Source organism: Grus americana, chromosome 12, assembly GCF_028858705.1.
Source record: "Grus americana isolate bGruAme1 chromosome 12, bGruAme1.mat, whole genome shotgun sequence".
In the NCBI taxonomy this organism is placed as follows: Eukaryota; Metazoa; Chordata; class Aves; order Gruiformes; family Gruidae; genus Grus; species Grus americana.
In genome coordinates this window covers 23005289-23021429 of record NC_072863.1, presented here as the reverse complement: position 1 = coordinate 23021429, position 16141 = coordinate 23005289, and the positions used below count along the sequence as shown (strand labels likewise).

Genomic DNA, 16141 nt, shown 5'->3' with positions numbered 1-16141 from the left:
CTCAGCCCGGGCGCTGGATGCTCTCCCCTGAGACAGCACCGCCGTCCGCGTGGGGACGGAGCCATCTGCATCAATGAGTCAGCAGGACCCACTTAACACTTCTCCAGCAGGATCTACTCCTCCTGACAGAATGGGCAGCTTCTGGCAAGCTCCGTCAGCGTGTTACAATCTCATCTCATTAAAGGGACACATCCTGAGCTCTTTATTGATGTTTTATGCTGCCTGGCTCCATCTTCAGAGGAAAACTCACATTGCAGTCAATGACTACACCTCCGCCGTGCTGCAGGCTGAGTGAGGAGCTCAGGATCTGGCTCGCGCGGAGGCTGGGGCTCAGCTCTGATTGCTACGAGGCTGCACCACTGCAAACGGAGGGGTTTTTACAGCAAAGTGGCCAAGAGACGTCTTGGGGCCAGAATCCTTGCGGGGCGTTTTCTTTCCAGGGACTAGGGAAGGTCGAAAAGGAAAACCCAGGGAAGGGCTGGCTTTTTTCCCTGCTTGCTTATCCCTCTTTGCTGGGCAGAGGAACTCGGTGATAGGGAAGGGAAAGGATGTTTTCTTTCCCCCAGCGCTGCCGTCCGTTCAGCTGGAGCCCAGTGGGGTGGATGTACCTGGCCCCCTCCTTAGCAAAGCGTGTGTTGGGAGCCACGTGTCCCTCCGCCCTAGGAGAGTCGCGGTCTTTTAATAAGTTCCCCAGCGCTTGCTGTTGCTTCTAAAAAGCTAGTGGCACTGTCTGGCTTCAAGTGGCTTTTACGTAATACAGACTGTCAGGCTAGATGAACATCACGGTCCCTTCTGGCCCTAAAATCTGTGAATCTAAAAATTAGAGGGCACCAGCACCTCATTGTTTCTGGCTGATTTAATCAGGGGAATCGCATCTTCTCTTTATCCCCTCCTTTTTTTCTCTCCCCCTCCACCCCGCATCGTCTTTCACTGAAGACGACTTTGCCCTCCCCCTGTGCCCAAGCTTGGCTAATAGCATCAGAAGACACCAGACATCTTCGGCCTTGCTCTGGGATATTCTCCTCTCGGCTGCCCGCTTCCGGACTGATTTGCAGCGGTTAATTGTTCGGCTGTCTGCACAGGCAGGACCAGCGGTGGTCAGGCTTGGAGGCGGCTGGACAACGTGCCTAGAAAACAGTGCCGAGCTCTCCTGGTTGTTTTAAAATCGCAATTAAGTTCTTCAGGCTCCAGGTTTAGCTGTGAAATGTGCACGTGTAGCTAGAGAAACATTTATTGAGGAGGGAAAGGAAGGCGAGTAACTCCCCACCTTTTTTTGTGGTGTTGGGGATGTGCAGGGGGAGCAGAAAGAGCAAAGCAGGGAGGAACACTGGTGACCCGTGGGGATTGCCGGGGGTGAGGGTTCCCCCAAGGCAGAGATCTGCAACAGGCGCTGGGGACTGGCTGAGCGGGCTCGGCTGGAGCTGGGGACACGGGGATGCGGTGCTGCCGGCTCAGCGCCCGTATCTCGGTGCTATCGGCTGTCCCAGGCGGGAGATGTGCTGACAGCACCTAAAATAAGGGCAGCGAAGGGGACTGCTGGCAGCTGCTTCTCTCCCTGTGCCTTTGAACAGGACCCCAAGGGTGTTTGAGGGGTTAAAAGGTGTTGAATCCAAACCGGGAGGAGGAGTGAAATCAGTCCAAAGAGCCGGTGAAGAGGAGCTGGGGTCGGCTCCGGTAGTGGCCGAAAGGGGCAGAGGCAGCGGTGCTTGGGGCCCCGGGGATGTTAAATCCCGCGTTCGGGGCAGCCGCTCGCTCCCGCAGACCCCGCGCGGGGAGAGATTCTCCTAAGTCTGACACCTTCCTCTGACACGGCTCATATCATGGCTGTGCACCGTCAGGGAACCCCATCCCTCTTCCGACAGCCAAAAACCCTCCGAAAACCTGCCCGAGGTTCTGTCCCAGACCCTTCCTTTGGGAGCGGCTCTAAACTTTTCTGCTTTTCAAATGCACTCGGGTTCCCAGCCCTCCTCTTCAGAGATGCTGCGGTCAATAACTCACCAGGAGGCTGCTATTCTCCCTCGGCTTCCCACCCTCCCACTTGTCTCGGTATCTCTGCATTCATGCCTTTTTGGCCCTCCCTCGGCAGCGGGTGAGGAATAAAGCAGCGCTGGCTGAGCACGACGCAGGCTGCGCTAGGGATGCTGTGAGCCAGCGGAGGGAAGCCTGAATCACCGGCACCTCAAGGTGGGAGTGATAGATTTGGGCTGGGAGAAAGGGAGGACATCACACGTGCTTTGAGGAGTCAGGTGCTCACAGCCAGCTGGCGGTCGCCGGGAATCGGGCAACTCGGATCCTTTCTGCGCCTTTAAAGAGGGAGCTGAGAGCGATGGGGAGAAGAGGAGGGGCTCGTGGGGGCACAGGGGGATGCAGCGTTGAGCTGTAGCTGAGGGATGCTGTCAGGGACTCGTTCGTCCTGGAGAAACCCCTCCTGGAGGAGCATCTCTGGCGGGATCCTGTGGAGACGGAGAAACACTCAGCCTAGAAATGCCTAAAAATGAGCCTGGAGAGGCTCAGCTGGGTACCCCGTGGGGGGAGCAGGGGCACTGGCCCTTGCTGGGAGGACTCCAGCGCTTCTGCTGGCATCAACTGGGAGGGAGCCACTGAGGTCAGTGGGATCATCCCGGTTTATGCCCATCTGTTAGGGCAACAAGCGGCAGAGCTGGTTCGGTTGCCCTTATCCAGGCTCCTTCTCTTCCCTGTCCCCCCAGCCTGCTCTCACGCACCCAGACCCCGCGCTGCCCATCAGCAGCCCACACCGGCAACGCGTGGCCGAGCCTCTGGCAGCTGCCCGCCCCGGGGGACTGGGCTCCCACGCTGCCAGGGACTGGCTGGGGCGGTTGAGGGCCTGGTGGCTTCAGCATCACTTCTTGGAGACAGGTTCTGAGCCCTCCCTGAGCTGGTAATGTTGCTTCGTTCATCCGGCGAACGCTACCAGAGAGGATGGGTGACCAACCTGGAAGTGTTGAGAGGAATAAAGTGAGGGTGGGAGCTCTGGTGGGGTCCATAGCCAATGTCCGGTGTCATCAAGGAGAGGCCTTGTGTCTTTGGGACTGCCGAACCAGGTCCAATTTATTTATAAACGGGGCCGAGAGGTATCACAAGGGTCCCTGGTGCTCCAGCAGCGGTTGCTGCCTTAGAGGAAGCAGCACCAGGAGGGAGCGCGCAGCGACTCGGGGAAACATCTGGGATGGAAAGTCCAGGTCCTGTTTGGACCTTGAGCCTGAGGGTTTTGTTTCTGGGGGAATGGGGCGGGCGTGGACTGGTTCTGCAGATCTCGGTGCAGAAAAGCCCCTTTCCAGCCTCTCTGCCCTGAGCTTCCATTACCGGACCCAATTCAGGTATCGGCTGAGACTTTTTTTGGTGGTATCGGGGTGGACGGCCTCTGGGCTCCCCTGATGCCTCCCGAGATGCCCAGGACGAGTCGAGCTGGACAGGCGCGTGCGAGGGGAGAAGGCGACCGTGCCCATTCCACGGTGACGTACGGATCAAGCGATCCACGCGAGGCGACGGACCCCGATAGTCCGTAGCGGCCCTTCGCGGCCCGACACAACCTGCCCACCGCGTCAGCCTGACCCGAGCCCACCCTGCGCCGCCGGGAGCCGACGATTCCCCCCCCCTCCCGTGCCGAGGCAGCGCGGCCCCTGCGGCCGGTCCCAGGGGGCACGACGGGCTGGGGGGCGGCGGGGCCCGGGGCGGGCTGTCCCGGTGGGCGCAGGGAGGCGGGGGGGGGGGGGGGGGGGGGGAAGCGGAGCCCGAGGCAGACGGAAATGTTTAAATAGTGCCTGCTGCATCCCGCAGCCCCGGCGCTGCGCTCGGCTCCGTTGCAGTCATTATCTGGGGAGCGGATGCCCGGGGCTCTATGGGGACCGCTAATGGGCCGATTCAATTTCAGTGGATGACGCCACTTAGGTAAGCATTAAGAGCTCCAGCTCCGGGAAGGCGAGCGGCAGAGAGAGGGAGAGAGAGAGATGCTAACGGGCAGCAATAAATCCCTCCCTCCCATCCTCCACGCTGCCCCCATTCACAAGGAGCGCCGGGGACCAGCCCGCATTCACAACCCGGAGCCGGGCAGCCCTCCCGGGCTCTGCCTCGCTGCCCCCGCGGGCGGCCCGGCCCGGCCCCGCTCCCGCTCCCCGGGGCGCGGAGCACGGCGCGGTTGCGGGGCCGGGCGGGCGGGCGGTGCCCCGCGTCCATGCCCGCCGCCGGCCGCCCCTAGGCAGCCCCGCTCCGCTCCGGGCCGGCCGGTGTCCCGGGGCCGGGCTCGGCGCTCCGCGGGCGGATGGACCGGCGGAGGCGGCGGCGGCGGGGTGAGTCCGCCCGGCGCGGCTGCGGGACGGGGACACGCGTGGGGTGTGAGCGGCGGGGCTAGGCGCGGGTGGAGATCCCGGGGCCGGGGACGCCGCTGTGTGCGCGGCGTGAGGAGGGGGGTGGGTGGGTTGTAGACACGCGTGGGCAGTGCGTGTCGAGGGGGCGGGGGTGCTGGACACGCGTGGGCTGTTTGCCGAGGGAACGCGGGTCCCTGGGCGCGCACGGTCTGTGAGTGTGCAATGAAGCTGGGAGTCCTGGACACGCGTGGGGTGTATGCGATAGGGCTGGGGGCTAGGTGCGGGTCAGAGTCACGCGTGGGTTGTGTCAACGGAGGGGCTGAGGCGTCCTGGACGCGAACGGACTGCGTGCACGGCGGTGCTCGGAGGTCCTGGAAACGCGTGGGCTGTGCGCACGGTGGGGCTGGGGGCTGCGGGACGGATCCGTTTCCGAGCCGCGCGTGGGCTGTGTTGCACGGAGGGCTGGAGGAGCCAGCACACGGCGGGTCTGTGCACGGGGGGCTACAGCCCGGATCCGGGCCACGCGTGGGCTGCGTGCAGAGCGGGGCTGGGGGGGGGATCGGCCTCTCGCCACCGCCCCGCTCCACCCCGCAGCACCCGGCGCGGGGTGCGGGGGTCCCTCCGGAGGGAAAAAGCCCCTTCTCTCCCACCTGGGCGCCCCGTGCAGCTCGTCCCCGGCTCGCAGCCACCGCCAGCCTGTAAATCATTTGCTTTTACGATCCCTCCTCTGGCCCATTATCACACGAACTTTATATGTTTGGGGCTGCTGGCGGCCATAAAGCTCGCCCGGTTTCCGGGGCTGGCATGCCTGCCTCGCAGGCAGGGTGTGAGGAGGAGGAGGAGGAGGAGGAGGAGGAGGAGGAGGCTGGGGACACGCTGCCCGGTCCCCCCCGGGCGGGCAGGTAGGCAGGGAGGGCTGCAGCAGTGCTCGGGGATGGGGGCCGGGATGTGGACTGGTTGCAGCCCCGCGGATCGGGCTGGAGCTGGGAAGGCTGGGAGCAAGTGGGGGGCACTGCGCCCCCCCCCACCCCCGGGGTGGGGGAAGGAGGGGGGTCCCAGCTCCGGTCATTCAGTCCCTCTTCCCCTCCATCCCGCTGACTGGATCCCACAGATCCTCAGGCTCACGTCCCCTTGGGTCCCAGAGGGAGCTTTGCCTCCCCTCGCCAGCAAGCCTGGGTCCATGTCTAACCCTACGCCTGGAGATCCTACGTCCAGGAGCGCTGAGTGCTGGGGGTCCTCCCAGGACCTGTCTTGCCCGGGATGCTGCGTGCAATCCCCGGACCCAGCTCCTACGTGTCCGGGTTGCAACACGCTGCGTGGCCCCATTGCCGGCTCCTCTCTGCCTGCTGTCCCTGCGGCTCTGTTCGTCCCGCCGTGTCCCCGGTGCATCTTGTCCTGCCTAGGCACAGCTCCCGGGTCTCCTCGTGCCTCCTGAGCTCCAGGTCTCGCACAGAGGATTGGGTGTAGCTGTACTGGATCTGATCTTTGGCTGCTCTTCATCTCCCAGTTCCACTGCCTCCATCGCAGTGGGACCCTCCGCTGCCTCCGTCTCTCCCTTTGGGTCCCACCTTGGTTTAAATCCCACACGGGAACCTGACGGGAGTCTCGCTGGCCGAGTCCTAGTGCCCAAGTACTCAGCGCACGTCTTAGAGGTGACGGACACCCAGATGCGAGCAGCTCCTCCCTGGCTGTAAATCAGCATCGTCCCCTAACGATCCCACCCCAAGACGGGATCTGGGTCATGAGGGGTGTGGGAACCCCCTGAGGCTGCTCTCTGCTCCCCTCTGCGTGGTCCTGGCTGCGGACTGAGATGTGTCGTATCTCTTCAGGGGTCCGGAGGGCTCCAGCTCACCAGCCTGTGCTTTAGTAAGGCTTTCCCAGGTGAGGAGCTCAGTGGTGGCGCGTAACAGCTCACAAGAGGGTGTTTTGCCTCCGTGGCCCGTTCCTATCCTGGCACGGTGCTCACAAAACCTTCCCTGGGTCAGCCATGCCCTCCTAATTCACCTTGATATTTCTGTTACACAAATTGGTGTCCAAACCAATTGTGGGTGTCCTGGGAGAGTGACTCATTCTCCGTCTGCATCTCCCTGGACGGGGTGAGCATCTCACTTGAGAGCACACGGAGGGGGCGGCAGGTGGGCTCCGTGCGCAGAAAAACCCCAAATCTCAGCAGATCAGTTGCCTTTTCTTTCCGGGGAAGGGGGATGGGAGAGGCCAGATCTTGCTTGAACAGTCAACGTAAGTTGCCTTTGCTTTTCCCTGCTCTTCAAGGTCAGCCTAGCTAATGAAAATCAATCTTCCCTCTGCCTCTCTCTGCTGCATGAGCAGATTCTACCTGTGGCCCCTCACCTACTTGAAAGCCTCCGCCGCTGCCGGCCGCCTGGCCTGCTGACCATGTGCACGGCCCGTGGGGAGCTTCCTATCGAAACAGAGTCTTCCTGTGGGCCCGGGCACCGTGACAATATCTGTGTCACTGAGGGATCACTCGTTTGATCTGCCAGAGGAGAACGGCTTTGTCCCGGGGAAGTTGGCTGAGCACGGAAAGCACGTATCCGATACTGAAAGCTGGGCTGGAGGCGCTGGGGGAAAGCTCTTTGCTGGGGGCTGGCATGCAACGAATGGCTTCCGTCCTCTGCGCGCTCCTGGGCAGCTCCGTTTTGCCAGCAGCAGAAGCGGGAAGTTTCTCCCTCCCTCCCTGCTAAGGGCCAAGCCGTGGCTCCGTGGCAGACCCACTCCTGCCTGCCCCCTCTCCTCGCCCAGCCCCAGCCCCGCGGAGGCTTCACCCAGATGCCGGCGGCAGGGTCTGGCAGCCCCGAGGTTTTGGCGAAGGTGCTGATGCCATGAGGACAAACCTGCCGGGGAAGGGGGGAGTTGTGGGACACGGGGGTGCTCCCTGCCCACAGCCCTCGGACGCTCCTGACCTTCCCTCTGGATAAAGCCGGCGCCGCCGCCAGCACTGCAGACTCGGGGAAGTGCCGTTTCCTGAAAACGACGGCGAACAGCATGGCAGCATCGCTGTGAGGAACAAGACGGGGCTTGCCTGATGCAAAGTCTGCTTTCCCTGCTTCACCCTGTGTTTGTGCCGGGCTTAAAGAGAAGCCTGCCCTTCTCAGTGTTCCTCACGGGGGTAAATTCATTGCTGGGCTGTCACTGGGTTGTGCGTGGGAAAACAGGATGCTGCAGCGGGAAGCGCCAGGACTCGGGGAGTCTGTGGCTTGGCGTGTCCCTGGCCGAGCGTGTCCCTCGTTAGTTGCAATTTATTGCTGATGCCGCCTGAAATTAAACGCGTTCAGTTCCCCTCTATCCCGGCGCCCCTGGGCGCGTACAAGGTACCGCACCGGGATGCTGAGCGGGGAGTGCTGGGAAGCCCCAAAACAGGGTCTCCTGCTCCGGAGGAGATGCCGTTCCCAGCCCTGTCACTGGCTCTGGATAAGTCGCAACTTCAAATTTCCCCTCCTCTAGAGAGGGCCGGTGCTTTCCCCTGGGGAAGGAGAGGGAGGACAGATGGAGCCCATCAGTGCTGGCGAGGGGATGGGAAATCCTCTGGAAGGACACGGAAAGGTCAAAAGTGTGGGGAGATGCTGCGTCCACCTGTTTCAAGGGACAGATCTTACAGCCCTTGCTTTCTGGACGTGTCCAGCCTCTCTCCCCAGGCGCAGAAGTACTTTGAGTCTGGTTGTTGGAAATACCTTCATTAGGAGCTCTCCAGCCAGTCTTTGCTTCCTGCTTTGTATGGATGGATCCATTATAAAATGTAACCCAAATGTTTTCTCTGTCTTCCTGCCCCATCCTTTAGGATTTTTAGATGTGCCCTGATGCCGCAGGGTCTCCTCGCTCCTGGAAATGCAGCTCTCTTCCAGTGTGGCTGAACTCAGCTGTGACGAGACGATGGACCCACCCGCTGAGGACTTCCAGCAGGTCCTGTCCATTGACCAAATCCGCTCCATCCGTGCCAGCAACAACTACGTGGAGAGACCGGCCGTCTGCTTCCAGCAAGCCCGCTCCAACCCATCCCTGTCGCAGCCACCGCACAAGCAAGAGTGGTCCCAGGACCGCTTGGTGTCTTCCACCTTCCAGGACCTGCACCGCAGCCACAGCCAACAGCACCAGATGCCACCTCTGCAGCAGCACATGAGCCACTCCAGCACAGCCAGCTCCGTCTCCCAAAGCACCACCGCCTCCGACCAGCGCCTCCTGAGCAGCCTCACGCCTTCCCACTCCGGGCACTCCCTCATCCGGACGCAGCCCCGGGCCGGCGAGCTGAAACCGGAGGAATCGCCGCTGAAGGGGGTGGCGGAGAAGCCCACCCTCCACACCGGCCACCTCTTCATCTGCGAGGAGTGCGGGCGATGCAAGTGTGCCCGTTGCACGGCCGCCCGCAGCCTGCCCTCCTGCTGGCTCTGCAACCAGCGCTGCCTCTGCTCCCCCGAGAGCCTCCTCGACTACGGGACTTGCCTCTGCTGCGTCAAGGGTCTCTTCTACCACTGCTCCACCGACGACGAGGACACCTGCGCCGACGACCCCTGCTCCTGCGGGCCGGGGTCCTGCTGCGCCCGCTGGGCTGCCATGAGCTTCCTCTCTCTCCTCATGCCCTGCCTCTGCTGCTACTTTCCTACCCTGGGGTGCCTCAAACTTTGCCAGCGGGGTTACGACGGTCTGAAACGACCCGGCTGCCGCTGCCAGAGCCACACCAACACGGTCTGCAGAAAGATCTCCTCCTCCAGCGGCACGCCTTTCCCCAAGACGCTGGATAAGCCGGTATGACCCTCCCGGGGAGGAGAAGCAGGCTTTACTCCTCTTCCTCCTCCTCCTCCTCTCCGCTCCATCCCCCTTCTCCTTCGTCTCCCCTTGCTCTGCAGCACTCCCCCCTGCCCACCATCACCTCCTGGGAATGAGATGGGTGAACTGGGGGTCCCCCGGTCCGGCAGGAAGGCGGCTGGCTGACCAGCTGGTGGGGGAACGGCGGTTTTGCACACCCCGGCGAGGGAGCGGGAGAGGCAGAGAGCTGCGGGTGCCCTCCCTGGACCTTCCCCGTGGGGAAGGGCGACCCAGGGCTGGGCTGGGGGGGGACACAACACCTCTGGACTCTGCTCTCAGAGGGTTTGAGGACCTGCCGCTGCCCCACGGTGTGGTCCCTCCCGATGCGGGGAAGAGGCAGGTCGGCGCATCCCCTGTGCAAGAGTCCTCCAGGAGCCAGACCTCCTTCCCTCTCTTCCTCTCTCTCTCTCCAGCACTTTTCATGGGTGGTCTCTCTCCTCTCATGTGGCAGTAGGTCTGCTTTCCCCAAGGCGCTGGTGTGCCGTGGGGTCCCACCAGTGGCAGTGGCTTCCCTCTGGGCTTGGAAGTTGCTGGGAGAAGCAAGCAAGCTTCAAAATGAGGTGGCATCGTATTTTTCTGTCTCAAAGAGGAAGGGAAGGTGTGGGAAGCTTTAGAAACCTTCTGGCAGGGGAAGGAGCTATCGGAGGCAGCCCAGCCCACTCGCTTCTGCCCGACTGCAGCGAGGGAAAGGTCCCCTCTGGGATTTGGCTGAGAACAAGAAGCTGGTTTGAAATTGCCATTCATTTCTCAATGCCTTGAAGGGCTGCCTCCAGAGCACAAACCCTGGTGGGATGGGAGCTGCCGCCCAGCTCCACCCCACCACCGAGCAGATGCCACAGGCACCGGCTCCGTGCTCGAGCCCCCGATCTGGTACCTTCCACCAGCACTGAATTCACTTTAAAAAAAAAAAAAAAACAAAACACCAAACCACCCCAAACACAACTGCCAACAACTGCCGCTCGCACTGCTCTTGTGTCAACTAGCACCGCTCCTGGGGACTTCTGCAGCTCCTGCTTTGGGCTGGAGGGAAGCAGAGAGCAGAAGGGGGTGTCAAAAGACGGGGAGCCTGACCTTCCCTCCCTGCAGAAGCTGCCTTTGCATCCTCACCTCACTTTCCTTGCCCGCCCCGGCGTGTCACGCCGACACCAGCGTCACGCCGGCAAGCAAACCCTGCCGGCACTGCTGAAGGGTGTTCTGCAACAGCAGACGCCGGCGGCAAACTGGAGATGGGTCTGAACCAAGCCCTGGGGCTGGACCGTCTGCAGACCAGAAGGAAATCTGGGTGGGGGTCAGGGCTGCACGGTTTACTTGCTGTGATGATGATGATAAGCCAAACCCTACGGTTGCAGGGAGTTCCTCCTGGTCCTGGACTCAGCCCCATCTCCTCTTGCAAGCGCGCGGCGCCAGCTCTCAGTTGTGACCCTGCTGGCATCGGTCGGGGGAGTGTGGAGCCGGGATGGTGTCCCAGGGCTCGGCTCTGCCCGCCTGTCCCTCCTACGAGGGGTGTGAGCACAGAGGGAAGCGAATGGTTCCTCCGGAGAAATATATGCAACATGTCCCTTGGCTTCCTCCAAGACCCCGCTGTCCAGGGCTCATCCCTTCCCTCCGCCACCTCTTTGCGTAGAGTTCTGTGGATCTATTTTTGTATATATAAATATAACGTTAGGATGGCTAGGTCTATTACTAATAATATTCACGATACTGCTGTGAACGGTGCCAGGTGCGAGGTTTGGCTTCCTGGTGCACTTGCACATGCTGGAAGATGATGTCCCAGTCTGTTTATTGCTACTCCCAGACCTTTAGTTCCTAGGTAGTCGGGAGAGGGGGGAAAGGGAGGTTTACAGATTGTCCTGGGGGGGGTCTGCTTTGCAGAGAGAGGGTGCGATTTAGTGCTGGCTGTGGGGGGAGGCAGGAGGTAGGCTCTCACGATGGGATTCCTCTTTCTGTACATGTGCTATCTAAAAATCGCGGCTGATCCAAGCTCCCTCTCTTGCAGAGAAAAGCGGTTCCAGAGAGTGATTCATCCTGCTTGAAAACATTATTCATTAGATTATGTTCTGGTGGTGCCTGTTTCCCTTGACCTAAATGGGACCCAAACGTTGAACTTGCGGTTCCTGTGGACGGGGAGATGAATCCCATCCCTGGTGGGAAGTTTGTGCCTGGGGCACATTACGGACCTGACCGAAATGCTCACCCTGATTTCACCTGGAGCCTAGGGGAGGGGTGGGTGTTGAAAGATGCTTCCTCTGGCCAAAGATGGAGAGCCCGCTCCCATAAGCTGTGGGAATTCAGGACGATGCTCTGGGTTACAGTCGGGATCTCCCGGCATTCGGACGGGAGAGGGCTGCGCCTGTGCAGTTTGCGCATCCTCTGAGGCCAGACTCTGAAATCGGTTGGGTTTCAAGGCAATGCCCTTCTCAGAGGATGCCCCGTAGGTGCGTGTACCCCCATAAGATCGGTCCGTGTCTCTGTGGCAGCAGTTATAAAATATACTGCAAACATACTTATCCATATGCCAATAGTTGCTTGGCTCCCTACTTCCAAGCGATGCTGGGGGGAGAGACTTCCACCAAGAGGCACCCTTCCTTTTGAACGCTCGGTTCACTTTTCTATTGGTGCTGATTAAACTCCTTCATTCCTAAAAAATGTCAAACTTTTTTAGGGAAAAATGGTCCCTTTTTCACTGAGGATTTGAGGAACTGTCTCACTTGAATGGGAATGTGAAATAGTTCATTGAAACTTTTTAAAGAAAACTAATGAACAGAATTTTCCAACTTGCTCTACTTTGATTTTTTTTTTTCTCCTCCTTTTTTTAAATGGATCCTACTTGTAAATTTAGTTACCACCTCTGTATCTTTGCAATTCATTGCTTCCTCTCCTGATGGTGGAATGACTCAACATGTGAGGCTTCATCATTTTCACAGCCTCCGAAGTCATGCAAGCACGGGGTGACCTCCCCCAGGTGCTGGAGCTGTAGGATGAGAAGATGGCTGTCCACATCCCAGCTCCCCGGAGCCAGTTTTGCTTGGCACTAGCACGGCGAGGCGGAGCCCTTGCACTACTATTGCAGCATATTTACCTTCGGTAGCTGGTAGGAGGCCAGGACGCCTGCCAGTAGCCTTCTGCCTAATGGGCTTTTTCTGGGTCGGTGCAGAAGTCCCATTTCTACCGGGGAATCGTGCCATCGCCTGGGTGCAGGGCTGAGTCGTCCCTCCAGGTCTCTTGGATGTCTCTCATCTCCAAGAAATGACAAACCCGCGAGACGTATTTTACAAAATACGGGGCGCGTAGGAGGGAATTGGGGAGGAGGAGAACCCTGGATGGGTGCTGAGGGTGCTCAGACCAGCGCAGGGCTTTGGTTTGACTGTGCTGAGGGCAAAGCCACATCCCAGCCTTGCAGCCGCATGGGCTAGAGAAGTGCAGAGGTGTTAGCCCCCACCCTGCTCGTCGGTGGCTTCACGTGGGGTTCCTGCCTCCCACCCCATCTGGGGGGCCCTCAGCGAGCTCCCACTCCTCGCTCTCAGCAGAAAGGACGGGTTGGGACTTGCCAAAAGCTCTCTGAGGAGGCCAGCTCTGGTTCACTGAGCTCATCTGGTGTCAGGAAGGCTGCAGGGAGCCTCCGATTGTGGTTTCTTTCCTGAGCTTTTCCTAACATCTTCAGACCAGATCCATCCTGCTCCCTCCCCACCTCCGGCTGCCAGATAGTTTGGTTTCCCTGCAGAGAGGACTCCAATTTTGGTTGGGGTTGTGAGCCCCTTTCCTGCCCCACCCTGTAATGAGTCAGATAACATCTGCTCCAGATGTTTGTTTGCAGCTGCTTGTCCCGGCAGTTTGGGTTTCTCTCTGTCCTGACGTGTCTTTTTGGTTTTCTTATGGGAGAGTCGCATGTTGAGTCCTCCGTTTTCCCTGCGCCCCTGTGAGTTGACAAGGATGGATCTGCTTTGCGAGGGAACGTTGCTCTGTGTTGTGTGTCTCTACCTGTTGTGGGCTCCCTTGCCAGGAAACATGCAGATTTAGGGCAGATTTAGACATGGAAAGGGAGACTCAGGTGCCAAAGGAGCAGGAGGCAGGAGCTACTGAGTAGGACCTGAGGTCCCCCCGCTCTGCTCCCCATTCAGGAGCCTCCTCTTCCCACCCAGACCTCCAAAGCTCCGTCCACGCATGAGCTCCCGCTGGTGCTTGCTTTCTCCAAGGCTTCCCTTGGTCCTGCTCCCCTCCTTCCCTACTGGCAAATGTGTGGTCAGTCCCAGCGCTGGTAGCGGGGGGGTCACTGGGGACTGAGGTGGAGTCTCCCTTCCATCCCAACTCCCCCAAACCTCCTGGTGGAAGGGCAGAAGTGGTCCTTGGAGTGCTGTCCACTCGTCCCTGAGAAATCTCGGTGCCAGCCAAGTACCTCAAAGAATAGGGAGGAAGCTCTTTGGGACTCTCAGATTCCCATAAAATCCCATTGAGTTCGCTTTCCCCCATCCCCATATGTGAACCCAAAGACTGGCGGGGAAGCGTCATCAACCAAAAGATGCCAAAGCTCAGAATAACGGTTTGTGAGCGGCTGCTTTAGTGCAATAAAGAGGGATGAGCGGAGGGGTGAGAGGAGCTGCTGCAAGCTTTGCACGGCTGGGCTGCACGGGCAAGGAGCACACCGTGCCCCAAACTTGCTGTTTCCAGCACCCGCTTTGTTAGTTTGTTCTGTCTCTCGCCCTCAGGTGTTTCAAGGCTGGAGAAAGCTGGGAGGTCTTCAGATATCAGAAGGTTTAACTTTTAGTGATCAGCATGTGAAGAAAGCAGATAAGGGATGTACCCCCACCCCAAAGCCCATTCTTGGTCTTGAATAGGATCCAGTTCAGGCTTGTCTCCTTCAAGGAGCCCGCGGAGCCCAGACCTGCGGGATGCTTGCAGCACTTGGTGCTGCTGGTCGGCATCTGGTCCACGTGGGCCAAACCGGAGCTGTGATATCTTTGGGCTCAGTCTGCTTCGGGGTGTTTCTCAGCGAGCATCGGGATCTCTTGCAAAGTCTTTCTCCCTGCTTGCGCAGGTGGGATCTGTTGTCCTGCTTGGGGTGATGTTGCGGAAGAATCCCCAGATGGCTGAACGCTGCCCTTCCAGGGGGACTGCAGGCAGGAGGGACGCGGGACGGATGGGAAGAGGTGACGCACCTCCGCGGGGCAGAGCGAACGTGCGAGTGCGGGGCGAGGGGAAGCAGCGTGAGGTCTCTCGCTGGGTTTCTCTCCTGCTGCACCTTCCCGCAGCATCCCAAGGAGCTTCAGCATGAGCAGGACCAAACCCACCCTGGTCAGCAGGCCTGGGCACTGGGAGAGGAGGTTTCTCGCACCCTCTGTCCCAACGGCAGCATCAGCCGAGAGGTGTGTGGTCATCCTGGAGCCGGTCCCTGCCTTGCCCGTGCTCTGCCCCATGGGAGCCCCTTGCCCTGCCTTTCCCCCCCGCCCATCCTTCCCAGCCGTTCCCTCGCGATGCTCTGCGGACCGGCAGCGGCTGCCGCGGGCTCCTGCTTCCCCGGGTGTCCTCAGCACAAAGTTCTCCTTAGAAGACGGATCACCCTTGGCTTCAAAGGAGAGTCTCGTACCAAGAACCGAAGCCTCTAATTCTCCGTTTAATTGGTACAAAGGCATTCTGTACAGTGTATAAAGAGGTCCCTCCCCCAGCTGTCTTGATTTGGGTTCCTTTCTATAAGGTATAATATATGTTTATAACCTGATGGCTGTTTTTTGACAATACTCTTGTACCTTTTAAGGGAAAAAAAATAAAAAAAAAAAACCAAAGTATTTATTTGAAAAGTTTATTTTAAAGATAAGAAAAAAAAAACCTATTTATTTTAATGCACCCTCTTCTGTTTGGTTTTCTTCTCTTGCAAAGCTAATAAATGTTACTGAATCACTGCTGAGATGAAAGAAGTAATTCTATGGGTGGCTTCACAAGCCCACTTAGAGCAACTATTCAATAAAAATATATATTAATTTTGAACGTGGTCTCATTCTTGTCTTCCTGATGGCCGGGGCATGACTCAGACTCCTGCTTCGGCAGGGCTCGTACTGGCTGTGGGGTGCTGGGTGGCTGGGCTTGCGCTGGCACGGACTGGGTGTTGGGGGCATCGTTTTTATCTCCATGCGATCTCCCCTGGTAGCCCTCTCCTGATGCTTAAGGAAAACCTCAAAAATCTCAGTGTGAGCTTCCCTGCTGCGACTGTCCCAGATCCTTGAGGAAGGAGCAAATAGGGAGGGACTGAGGTAAGAAGTTCCTGAGATTTGGGGGATTTCAGTCACTCCACAGAGATTTCAACACATTCCGAAGGCTTCTTCTGCTTGCCAGGAGAGATGGGGTGATGCCACAGGGCAATGGGCATCTGCAGGAGGAACTGCGGTTGGGGCACGGCTGTCTCTCCCCACCAGCTGCAGAAGGCACCTCGGTGATGTGTTTAGCCCCAAAAGGATGAATCTGGGCCAAAGCACCAGCAGTTGCTGGATCAGGCTGGTGCCTCTGCTCTCCCCGTGCATATCACAGGGCAGTGTTCCGTGCACTTCTGCATGCACAGGGCCCAGTAACAACTTCTTGGCTCAAGGGTGTCTTCTGTTTGCCTAAAGCTCTTCTCTCACAAAGTCGGCGGATCTTTATTCGAGCACTTCCAGAGCATGAAGTCCCTCCACACCGATTCGGTGGCTAATGAATCCCGTGGTTAGTGGCACCTCCCATATTCCCATGTGAATTTGTTGGCTTCGGCTTCCAGCCCTTGAGTCTGGCTGAACCTTTTTCCTCTAGCTGCAAGGGTCCTTTCGTAGGACAGTGTTGCTAGGCTAGACCTGTGCTCAAGAGCCCTCTCAACCCTGGCGCTTAATTAAAAACACGCATTCTCCGTGTCGTTCCCCATAAAGCCTTTTCTCAGGTTGTTTTACTGGTCTTGGAGTCCTGTTGTACCGTTGCTGGTATCAGAGCATGCTTTCCAAAATGTGTTCTGATGCCTCAGCCACAGCGTTGAGGATCTGCCT

General features: G+C 58.9%; 1 protein-coding gene across 3 annotated transcripts; it reads left to right on the top strand.

Annotated features, from left to right (window-relative positions):
• The first annotated feature begins 2083 nt into the window (after window positions 1-2083).
• On the top strand, window positions 2084-15105 carry SPRY3 (sprouty RTK signaling antagonist 3). Of its 3 annotated transcripts, none has more exons than XM_054839602.1 (2): window positions 2084-2184; window positions 8122-15105. In XM_054839602.1, the coding sequence occupies exon 2, from the start codon at window positions 8169-8171 to the stop codon at window positions 9087-9089; it is 921 nt and encodes a 306-aa protein (XP_054695577.1). In that variant the 5' UTR covers window positions 2084-2184; window positions 8122-8168; the 3' UTR covers window positions 9090-15105. The 3 variants fall into 3 exon arrangements, with proteins under 3 accessions (XP_054695577.1, XP_054695575.1, XP_054695576.1); XM_054839600.1 differs by lacking the exon at window positions 2084-2184 and adding an exon at window positions 3752-3909; XM_054839601.1 differs by lacking the exon at window positions 2084-2184 and adding an exon at window positions 3940-4307.
• Window positions 15106-16141: the final 1036 nt, after the last annotated feature.

What these genes read in the sequence shown, in the direction of transcription:
- SPRY3 (XM_054839602.1), top strand. Translation starts at nt 8,169, where the DNA reads ATGCAGCTCTCTTCCAGTGTGGCTGAACTCAGCTGTGACGAGACGATG.